Source organism: Eulemur rufifrons, chromosome 15 (genome assembly GCF_041146395.1).
Source record: "Eulemur rufifrons isolate Redbay chromosome 15, OSU_ERuf_1, whole genome shotgun sequence".
NCBI classification, from domain to species: domain Eukaryota; kingdom Metazoa; phylum Chordata; class Mammalia; order Primates; family Lemuridae; genus Eulemur; species Eulemur rufifrons.
In genome coordinates, this window is record NC_090997.1 from 15,199,912 (window position 1) to 15,212,478 (window position 12,567).

Sequence of the window (12,567 nt, forward strand, 5' to 3'; positions counted from 1 at the left end):
ACACTTAATTTTTGTTTTATTCTGTCAAAGTTTGATATCACTGTACCTCAGGAAAGCTGTGATTTCTTCTATGGTGTTTATTGATTATTTCCATCTAGATCAAAGGCCTTCTCTAATCCCTCTTCCTTTGAATTTCTGTGGTGGTTATTATATACACAAGTCCTTGGCATTGCTCATGTGCCATCTTAAGCTGTTAAGTGGGGCTTGTTTTTCATGTTGCTATGTTTCATTTCCCAAACCACATTATAATCAATTCAGAAATGTTATTTGTCTTTGAATCTCCCCAGTCTTTAACAAAGTGACTGGAGTTAGAACGTAAAGCTCCTTGGGGGAAAGGGCTTCATCTGATTTTTTTTTTCAAGGTAACTCTGAGAACCGTAACCTGACACATCGCATACACTTGATAATGGTTATTAAGTGAAAGAATAATCATTTTAATACCAGTTGCTGAAGAGATGTTTGTTAGGTTGAATACTGCTACTACCTAATCTACTATTTGCTGGACCTATGCTTTTAATTAGTTTTCTAATAGCTGTGTGATTTTCATTATTATTCAAGACAAGTCCATGAGTTTGTGGCCTAGCACTGTCCTAGGATACGTGAAAGACCCAAACACACAAAAAAAGTAGAAATTACAGTTTCTATTTCTGAGAAATTCATGCTTCATCCCTACCTTTCAAGTATTGCAGCCTTACTCTTATTACACCCTCTTCTTATCCAAGCATGTCTTTGTAAGCCAGTTAATCTTGCCAAAGATCAGGGTTGTTGTTTCACACAAGAATTTAACCCATATCAATTTGTACAATGACACACCCAACCAAGCACCCTCTTGCAGGAATGGGAACTAAGGAAAATCAAGCTTGTTGGCTTAGGTGTACATTTCAGCACGTAGGTATAGGAAGCAAGTCCCTTTGTGCTAAGATCATCAATTCTCAGAGACACCCACACAAAGAAGTTTTCCTCAGCACTTAAAATCCCCTCTCTTATTCCTCCCTTTAAATCTCATAGTTTAAGATGAGACTGGTCCACTATAATGAGACTCCTCATTTTACAAGCTACTATTTCTGCAAAAGTCTGACAGTTTGTGCTGGTTTTTCCTGCTTTTTCTGTAAGACCACCAGACTTCTCCAGTAATAGATTTACAAGGAAGACTTCCCTTCCTGTGCTACAGGGAAGTACCTAGCAAGGAGTTCCTCCTCTAAACCTATTTTCAGAAAGCCTACCATTAGGAGGAGGAACTACAGTTCTTCCATTCTAATTTTTGGTTGGTAGCCGATGGCAGCACCAAATGTTTACTAACTTAACTCAGCAAAACTTTCTGCGTTTACTTGTGAGAGGGTCTCTCCTATCACCTCAGTGGCCTGAACTCCAAGAAGTGACAGCTGTGAGGCCATAAGAGTATGTGTTCATGACAAATTTTGATTGCCAGCTGCATTATAGGCAACTTTCACTGACTCACTGAGTAGTTGGTACATGAGAAAATAAATTGGCTCTTGGTATACAAATTAATAATGGGTGCAGTTTTGGTGGGATTACACTAAGGATTTATGGGATTCAATTTCTAGGTGTACTATATATCTTGGTATATACTGTCTAAAATGAAGTCATTTCCTGAACAATTTTCTATTTTGTCTCTCTTTAAAAACAAAATGTGTTATGAGTTGGCTGTTTAAGTAACAGAAAAATTAAGGACTTTTTAAAATAGAAACTTAATAGAAAACCAGACTTAAAGGTTTGTTTTTTTTTTTTTTTTTTTAACAGGTCATATGTATTCAACATTCATATTTAACCTATAGATTCTGGTTATAGAATAGAATTTTGCCACACATCAGACTCAGAGTTTTCAAAGGAAAACTTAAGATCTTGCCCCCAAACTTGCTCCTATTTCTGATTTCTCTATTTCCACCATCTCTTCCAGTCACCTAGATTCAAAGTCAGAGTTTACCTTAAATTATTCTTCTCAAGTGATCCCCATTTCTAATCATCTTCCAAATCTGGTAGATTCTACCACTCCATGTCTCTTACATGGAATATTAGCATAACCACATGACCCAAGTCATGCCCCACACTAATCCATTCTACCCCAACCTTTTCATATATTATGGGTGCCACTTGAACTGAATATAAACTCCTAAACCAGGTATTGAGGGGGATTCCCAATTAGGCCAATCTATGTTTTCATTCTTACTTATCATCACTATCTGTAATCTTGTCCCAATAACAGGAAAACCATAAATCCATAAGATACATAACTCTGTACTTAATGACCCTTTGCTCATTCTGTTGCCTCAAGCTAAAACTTCTTCCAGCCCTTCAAAGGCTACTTTCCCCAGGAAGTCTTCTAAGATCACCCTGACCAGAAGTACCCTCTCCCTGGAATCACTATACTATGGTGCTTGGGCATCTCTCATCCTGCAATCCCTGTAGCTATTTATCAGCTCGATGTCTTCTTTGCCCCCACTAAGTTGTCATTTCAGAAGGGCTGAGAACATGTCTTACTCATGTCCAAAGCCCCCTCAGTACCCAGGATACTACCTTGCATATTGTTAAGAGCTCAGTACATTCTAAAAATATATAGTTTAAGTCTAAATGAGATACTGCTGGTTGAATTGCAGCAACATGGTCACTTTTATTGTACCCATCACTTTCAAACTCAAAAAATGTCTATTACTCTCAAAAGTTATCATGGAAGGTATAATAGCCCCTATTAGAAACAAAAGTTATCAGATAATCCTTGACTAATGGCCCATACCATATGCTGTGTTGTAAAATATTTGAGTTCTTGGTTTAAAATACTTCTAGCTCAATGTCAAAGACGATTATAATAAATTTTTTAGTTGCTATTGGGAATATACATAAAGGGACCTGAAAAAAGTAACATTTGTTGTTTTTAGAGGAGCTACTCTTAAGACATTGATACTTAGCAGGTGACAAAAACAATGAATTTATTACTGGCTTAAGAACTGCTTCTCCAAAGTGAAAATAATGAGAGGCAGAGGAGCATGATGGGTTTTCATTGTTATTGCTGTTGTGTGTTACACTATGCTCTTAAAGTATCTGACAATTACAATGTTCAACTTCAGGGTTTTATGGTGGATATGTCAGCATGTTTTCAGCTCAAACCAATGGAACTCCCAACTAAAACTGTATTAAAAATAAGGGCATTTATTATCTAACATAACAGCACGTAGATGAACTCCTCAAAACTAAGGAACTCAGTGACACAATGATACTACATAGACCCATGTTCTTCCCATATCTCTGGTCTGCCATCCACAGACTCTGCACCAGCTTAAGGCTTGTTCCTTTTGAACTTGATGCTAGTAACTACAGGGAGCATATACTTCCCTGTTCACATCCAATGGGACTGGATGAAGGGGGCCTCTCCCCTAACCATGAAAGAAAAATCTCCTTTCAGTCTGATTGGCCAATTTAGGTCAACTATCTACCCCAGGACATATAGTTATCTCCAAAGAAACACAAGGCAACAATTTGCTCAGGCTTAGGTTTCTAGAATAACTTCTAAAGAGGAGGGTAAAATTTCCATGATTGGCTAAGACTACCTAATGCCATTTTGGGAGAAGTGTAAATTACTAAGAGTATACTGATGCTCTAAAACACACACAAAAAGAGGGATAAAATGAATGCAGTGGAGTAATAATTGCAAATATGGACGGTATTACTGTTTAAATAATGAAGATGATTGACTTCTTAAATAAAAAAACTGTAATTTTTCAGATATAAGAATTTAAAGAATTTGTACATTCATTGAATGAGATTTTGTCACAAATAGGTATAGATAATTCCCCAAGTAAATCATCCCCAACAAAGACACGGGACATACTTAATGTAAATTCTATAAGTCAGGCACCATGTCCATCTTCCACAGTGTTCTCATCGTGCTGCCTGGCACAGGTGAGAAGTTCAAAACATTTTTCTCTTGGGGGGAAAGGCGGTACAGGAGCAACATATGTAACCTGCAATTCTGTATCCTCCATAACAAGATGAAATAAAAAAAAAAAAATAAATAAAAAAAAAGGGAAAAAAAAATAAAACAAATAGAAAAATAAAAAAAAAAACATTTTTCTGCTTGAACAGATAAACGTAAAAATAACTTTCATTAAATAATGAACACTTGCAGAAGGACAGGGCACCACACTGAAGAGGAATCCTGGGTGACAGATTAATTTAACTATAAGAGGTATCAAAGGAAAGTTTTTACAAAACCAAACTGACTTCAATAAACAAAAACCATCCAGAAAGGTGCCGCTATGCTCCAAGCTAAAGATGTTCTGTCATGCCAAAAAATGCCCATGATAATGTTGTAAAGGAATATTATTCTATCTTTGTTTTTGCAAAAGTTAGCATTCAAACCACTTCCAATTATCCTCATATAAAAGCTCAGCATTTGAGCCATAAACCCAGTTTTTATCAGGTATCTGCAAGTACAATATTTTCTTTTCATGAGGTCTCCTAACCAGAAGCCACTGTAGACATTCCCACAAAGACACTGCACAACACTGAGGGCCAATCAGACAAAATGCACTTTCCTGGATTTCCCTGCAGTTTGATAACGAAGAAAAGAAGGGATTAAGCCAAAGCTTTCCCCCTCTGAGCCATCGTCTTTCTGTAGACGTTTTGAATAAATATGGCCCAGCTGTCTCACTGACCTTCCAGGACACTGGGACTTCCCATTTCCAAATGCCATGAAACAGTCCAAGAAAGCGTGCTTCTTTAAATTTGCCTTTTTCCAACGTTCCTGTGGGAAGAAAACATTTTTTTTTTTTTCCAAATCAGCCTTATATAAATAAGCTTAACTTTATTTCTCTAGGCTAAAAATGATCTTGTACAGCTAATCCTTGCGTATAAAGTTGCAGGGTTGTTGGTAATTTTTTCCAACTTGTTATTAATATCAGACACAATTGTGTTACTGGAACATGAACTTATAAATAAAAAGGTTTAAAAAGAATTCTGCTAAGTGGTAAATGTAAATGATAATGTAAATCAACCACAGAATTGACCTAAGAAGAGAAAGATTATTTATAATAATGTCTCAGGCTCCATCATAAAATTGCTCTTGGTAATAAATTTAGTAATAAGGTACCCACAGCCCTGCCTGTTGGAGAAAGGTTGGGATGCAGAATTAATACATCTGGATGCCACTTTTGACAGTTTTAGCTAAAGGCAGAGAGTGGACTAAATGACCTCTTAAGATTCTGTTTAGCCCTATAACTTCCCAAACCTAAGAAATAGAAGATCATGGTTTTAATTTGCTTTATTTTTATTTTTTGTACTCCTTGGAAACCAACAGAAGCAACTGCCTGAGGAATATGAAATAAGTCTTCTGTCAGAACTAGGTATATTTACCTTAACATGCCCTCTGATTTCATATAAAATTTGTTTTAAAGTTGGGGAAGTTTATTCCAAACACTTTTCTATCTGGTTTGTGAATGTTGTACTGTCTGCGTTGCAAATCTAATCTATACCCTCTAGCAAATTTTGTACTTAGTTACTAGAGAAAAATGACCGCTTAATGCTTTAGTCCTAGTTAATTTCTGAATTCATACTTTTGGCATAAAAAGCATACTGTATATTGCAAGACATAACTTACGGGTTTGAACAGTTCAGGTTCAGGAAAATACTTTGGGTTTCTATGTAGCCAAAACGGAGACAACATCAACAAGTCGCCAGAAGGAATGATGTAATTCTATGATAGAAAAAAATCAATTCCAAGTCATTTTTTTGAAATATGCTTTAAGGAGAGTTTGGGTCATAAGAAATAATGCCACAATTATATTGTGGTGAAGGCTTACACCATTTTATAATTGATGGCAAGAAAATATAACTTTATATTGGACAGGCCTTTCCAATTTTCAACTTAGGCGATGTCTGATTTCTAATTCTGGTTATTACTTACATATACATATATATTGGTTACATAGAGGGAAATACTAGTGAAATGTCAAAATCTTAGAAACTAGTATTGGTCTATTCTAATGCAGCTTTGATGTTTGATATTGGGGTTTGTAGCAAGTGTTCTTGATGACAGAAACACAGTGGATCCCCAGATCGTAAAACAGAAAAATCCAACTCTGAGAAGGGGCAATGACCTTGGTAGTACTGAAGACAGGGGCAGTGGGTGTCCTACCCATGGGGACACTGATGATGATGTCACGGAAGGGGCAGTGGATCCTTTTTTGATTTTTTTTTTTTTTAAAGTCCAGAAGCAGCTATTAGGGGAGAAAAATTTGAAGACGCCTGGTCAGGAAGACATAGGAAAAAGCAAATATACGTTTACTTGGCTGGTTTGTGTTTGCAGTCATAGTGGTTATGAGACTGAGGATAAGCAGTGTGTTTCCTCAAGCAGCAGAGCCCATATTATCCTCTCCGATTTATGTTACAATAGGTTCTCGTGATTCATAAACTATCCTAAGAACTAAAAACCAATTCATAAAGTCTCCCTTTCGTCACCATGTTCAGGAACCATAGGGCAAAGAGATCTCCCAAGTTGTGTGATCACTAGACAGCCACCAACTTTATGAGGGGAAGATATTTTATTAGATAACTCCTAATAAACTCCAACCTGTTGAATGGGAAAAAATATTTGCAAATTACTCGTCTGACAGGGGACTAATATCCAAAATATAGAAGGAACTCAAACAACTCAACATAAAAAAACCAAAGAATCCCACGCAAAGAAGGCAAATGACATGAATGGATATTTCACAAAAGAAGAGATACAAATGGCTAACAGGTATATGAAAAAATGCTCAACATTATTAATCATCAAAGAAATGAAAATTAAAACCAGAATGAGATATCATCTTTCCCCAGTCAGAATGGCTATTACTAAAAAGACAAAAAATAACAGATGTTGGCAAGGATGCAGAGAAAACAGAACTCTTATACACTGTTGGTGGAAATTTACAGCCACTATGGAAAACAGTATAGAAATTTCTCAAAAATCTAAAAATAGAATTGCCATTTGATCCAGCAATCCCACTACTGGGTATTTACCCAAAGGAAAAGAAATCAATATATCAAAGTGATACCTGCATTTGCATGTTTATTAAAGCACTATGCACAATAAGAAAGAGATGGACTCAACCTAAGTATCCATCAAGATGAATGGATAAAGAAAATGAGGTATATATACACAACGGAATACTATTCAGCCATTAAAAAGAATGAAATTATGTCATTTGCAGCAACATGAATAGAAGTAGAGGTCATTATCTTAAGTGAAATAAGCCAGGCACAAAAGGATAAAAATTACATATTCTCAAGAAATAACAAATTTTAACACATGGTGATAGAGAATGGAAAAATAGATAATAGAGACTGGAACAAGTGAGTGGTAGTGGGGAGGATGAAAAGAAGTGGGATAAAGGGTACAAACATACAGCAAAGACAGAAGGAATAAATTCAGTGTTTGATAGCAGAATACAACGACTAGACTTAAGAATGTACTGTACTCAGGTAATGGACACCTTGAATACCCTGACCTGATCACTAAACATTCTATATATGTGTAACAAAATTTCTCATGTACCCCATAAATTTGTACAAATCAAAAAATTTTTAATATAAAAAAAGACACAGGACATGGATATTTTAAGGCTAATATAAATGTTGTTCAACCATTTCCTCAAATTTTGTAGCAAATTGTTTCTAACTATAATTTATGAGAATGTCATTTCATTGCCATTTTATCTGCTAATCTGACATTTTTAATCAGTTATTTTAGGTTGTCATTTAAATTTTTATGTCTTTGCTGAGAATGTTTCCATGTTAAGTTATTTTATCCTATAAACTTTTGTGCTTATGTCCTGCCCGCATTAATCTATGTGATATTAGTACTTTACTTATTGATCTGTATGAGTTCTTTAAATATTAAAATTATTTACCCCTGTGTTGTAATTATATTGACATTTTTTTCTTAATTTTGGTTTACATTTGAGTTATTTTTTTAAAAGACATTAAATTTTGACATGGTACATTCAAATCCGTTCATTTTCTTTGAATAGATTTCATTGATTAATCCTAGGCTTGGGTCAACTCTTTTCTTTTTACAAAAGGTACTCTCAAGGATGGTCTAAGGACCTGTGGGAGTCCCCAAGACCTTTTCAGGGAAACATATAGGTCAAAAATCATTCCTGGGTAAAAGACTCATTCAAAGAATAGGAGAGACCAATGGATTTTAATGTAACTGAGTAAAAAAAAATATGGATATATTTTTAGATTGCAATAATCTTTAAGAAACTATCATTTGTTAATGTGTCTATCAAAGAATAACCACAAATATCTGAAAAGTTTATTAAAATACTGTTCTGTTTTCCAGTTGCAGGTCTATGTAGGGCTGGATTTTCTTCATTTCCATTAATGAAAACAATCTATCACAACAGACTGATTGCAAAATCTAGATATCTTCTATTAGCAAGACTTTAAGGAGATTTGTAAAAACTTACAATGATGCTATTCTTATACTATTTTCATTTGTTTTGGAAAATTTGGCTATTTTTTATAAAACCATGCTATTATGTTAACATGTAAGATGTTTCTTGTCATTTTCAATTACTTACTAAATAAATATTTTAACAATTTCTCAGCTTTAATTTCTTTTTTTTTTTTTTTTTTTTTTGAGACAGAGTCTCACTCTGTTGCCCAGGCTAGAGTGAGTGCCGTGGCGTCAGCCTAGCTCACAGCAACCTCAAACTCCTGAGCTCAAGCGATCCTCCTGTCTCAGCCTCCTGAGTAGCTGGGACTACAGGCATGCGCCACCATGCCCGGCTAATTTTTTCTCTATATATTTTTAGCTGTCCATATAATTTCTTTCTATTTTTAGTAGAGGTGGGGTCTCGCTCTTGCTCAGGCTGGTCTCGAACTCCTGAGCTCAAACGATCCGCCCACCTCGGCCTCCCAGAGTGCTAGGATTACAGGCGTGAGCCACCGCGCCCGGCCAGCTTTAATTTCTAATACAGCAAATAGTAATAGACTTAATCCACATAGACAAAAGCGCTTTAGGATCCTCAATAATTCTGAAGAGTGTAAAGGATTCTGTGACTAAAAAGTTTAAGAACTTCTGCTTTAGAAGTTTAAAAAATACTCACTTTTAGTTGGTCATTTCTAACCACATAGTAATCTGTTTTCTCTTCATTGATTTATAAAGATTAATTTATCCTATATTAAATTTGTATGTACAAGAAGGTTTGTTTCTTTGTTATTGGTCCAGTCTATTCAATTGATCCGAACATCTGATCTGATACCAATATCATACGTCTTAAATTCTTGTAGTTTTATAATATGTTTTAACACCTCCAGAAGATAATTAATAGCCCATAATTACTTATTTTTTCCAATGCTTTCTTGTTATTCTTTTTTGGATATTCTTGGAGATCAACTTTGTACCAAAAATATAAAGTCCTGAAAAGAAAATACAGGTAGAAATTGAGAGTTTTGGAAAAATGGCATAATAAAGATAAAGAGAAATGGTGTAAATCAAAGAAAACAAAGAGGGTCCAACTTAATGTATTCCAAAGAATATGGAAAGGAAAGTCTACAAAAGCAAAAATAAACAGAGAGACCCTATTCAAACCACCTAAGGATGGTGATAAAACATTTGTAGCATTCACAGCAAGGAACTTTGACCAGTTGTCCAATAGGAGAGAAAATATGAGCCTCTGTTACTACTCAACATAGATGAGTCCATGTGAAATGTGTTTTAAAATCCAAATTTCTGAGAACATATTAGTAAACTTTAGTTCCACAAAGACATTCCCCGTTTTCAAAAACATATCAATCTTAAAAAAACCAAATTCCATGAATTTGAGGAAATAATTAATAATGTATACAAAGATTTAGCAATAACAATGTTCATCTTCACAGTGTTTATAATAATGGAAGCCATATATGTATTTAAGAATAGGGAACTGGTTTAAAAATTTATACTTTATCTGTATATTAGATAATCTGCTGCAATTCAAAATTGTGTAGATACATTTTATTGATGTAGAAAACTTTTCTTAATCATTAAATAAAATAAAAGCAGGTTACCAAACAATTAGCATAGTATAATTCCAACTGAATTTTTTAAAAATGCATAAATTATAGGAAAAAAAATCTGAAATTATAATACCAAAATGTTTACAGTGAGTATCTCTGACTTGTAAAATTTTAGGTAATTTTTAATTTCTCTCTTAGATTCTTTTTATAGTTTCTTTTACATTCCATCAATATCACGTTTTACTTATAAAACAAGAAGAAAAAACTGTGCAAAATTATTATTTTGAAAGTTAAAGTCTCAATGTTGCAAGGAAAACTTCATAGTGATTAGTTTTGGCCTCCCTAGAGGAAAGGCTGCGTTTATTTTATTTATCAAAGAAACAGTAAGTACAGGAAACAATGCATCTTTTATAAATATTAAAAAGATATTTTGAAAAAAAATGAAAGAAAATCCTAGAACATGTTTGGAAGATGGTAGCCTGAGTGCATGGTTCTGGGGTTGCTCAGTCACTGTGATGAGATGGCCATAATCAGCTGCTAAAACTTGGAAGGAGCCTATATAGATTTAAGCCTCATGTTCTCTAGGAAGAAAATGTGGGTGTAAATACTTGGTGGTAAGAGATTATTAATTTTTTAAGTGATTTCTTGAATTGTTTTAGAAATTTTATTATTTTTTATCACAAAAATTTTTACTAGGAATCCAGAGTGGTTGGCTCTATAAAATAGTTTGGTCTTGTAAGGTTATATTTAGTGAATCATAAATGTGTGTATATCTTTTGACTGGTAATCTACTACTAAAACATAATTCAAGGATAAGCATTAGAAAAGAAAACGTACTATGCACAAAGATGCAAATAACTAGCAAATTATTTATGCTATCAACAAAACGGACTACTATGTGGCCATTAAAATACAAAAACTCTCTCAATACATGAAAAGTGAAGAATTAATGTTAAAATATTTTTTTAAGTGACATATTGACCCTATGGTGAAACATGGGTTTCTATATTGATGTCATACAAAGAGAATGTTAGATGGTTGTTGTAGTATGGTTAAGAGGTTGTATGAAGTTTGCGCATGCAAGAGTGTACATGTGCGTGCATGTGTTTGAGCATGGGTCTCTCTTCTGGTAGAGTTGTCAAATAAGCAAAATTACTTTTCACAAAATATGACATGTTCATAGCCCCAAGAAAAATTACAACTCCTTTTTTTAGAATTTAATCCTGACAAAGATATGTGGCTAAAAGCCCCTCTAAAAGCTCCTCACTTAAGGTTGGAGTAGGGTTTCAGGTGTCGTATGGAGTGGTAGGACACAGAGCGACTGTACCAGGACCAGCGTTGCAGCTTGATCAGCAAACAAGTGAGTTGCATAGAAATTCTATACTGAAAAGCAAATACATTTGTGCCAACACCTTATGGTAAAATCAAAATACGAAGAAGGAAAAAATTAACTAAGCCATCTTCAAGGGTCCTCAAATGAAAAGAAAAATGAAGTAACCATGCAACTAACATCTGCAAAGGAAAACCTCTGCACTGCAAGGGAAAAAAGGGGGGGGGGCACAGAAGATAGATTCCAGGTGGCAAGAAAGACAAAAGAAAAGTAAGAGGATGATTACAGTGTGGCAAGTGTGGCAAGAGGATACACTTACCAGGTAGCATCTATTTGAAGGAAGAAGTGTTAGAGTGTAAGTATAATAAAGCAAAAAAGTAAATGAATGGCATAGGAATATTGAGAGTGAGGAGAGCAGAAGTCAAAAGGAACACAACAATCCAGAAGAAGTGTATTATGTTGGTTGGAAAGTGGCATGTACCTAAGGTTTGCAATCTGAAATATATTTTGGTTTGGATCTGGGAAGAAAATCTATTTCTGTAACAAATTAAAATTTTTTTTCTTTTTTAAAATTTCTTCAAAGCTATGACTGCGGGATATATAATTCTTATTAGTAATTTGTTCCAGGTCACTTAGTGCTTAATGGAATTTGAGGAATTATATAACAACATATACTATCAAAATTCCAATAACACTTCTCATAGAAATAGAAAAAACAATCTTAAAATTTATATGGATTCACAAAAGACCCCAATCTTGAGCAAAAAGAACAAAGCTGAACAAAGCTGGAGGCATCATAGTATCTGACTTCAAAATATACTACAAAGCTATAATAATCAAAACAGCATGTCACTGGCATAAATACACACATAAACCAACAGAGTAGAGAGCCCAGAAATAAATTCACACATTTATAGTCAATTAAGTTTTGACAAAAGTGCCAAGAACATGAGATGGAGAAAGGACAGTCTCTTCAATAAATGGCTCTGGGAAAACTGGATATCCACATGCAGAAGAATAAAATTAGACCCTTATGTCACACCATATACAAAAATCAATGCAAAATAAATTAAAGAATTAAAAGTAAGATCTGGAACTATAAGATTACTAGAAGAAAATATAAGGGAATAGCTCCATGACATTGGTCTGGGCAAGAATTTTTTGGATATAAACCCAAAAGCACAGGCAACAAGTACAAAAATAAACAAATGGGATAACAAAAAACTAAAAAGCTT

At 34.4% G+C, this 12,567-nt stretch overlaps 1 protein-coding gene across 2 annotated transcripts in view; it reads right to left on the reverse strand.

Annotated features, from left to right (window-relative positions):
- Nucleotides 1–12,567, reverse strand: part of CYP39A1 (cytochrome P450 family 39 subfamily A member 1) — an 88,115-nt gene that overhangs the window by 23,563 nt on the left and 51,985 nt on the right. For both annotated transcript variants that reach the window (XM_069487873.1, XM_069487872.1), the window contains exons 9-10: nucleotides 5,612–5,707; nucleotides 4,671–4,759 (exon numbers count right to left, since the gene is read on the reverse strand). In XM_069487873.1, the coding sequence (XP_069343974.1) occupies nucleotides 4,671–4,759; nucleotides 5,612–5,707 (185 nt within the window). The remainder of the gene's footprint in view (nucleotides 1–4,670; nucleotides 4,760–5,611; nucleotides 5,708–12,567) is intronic.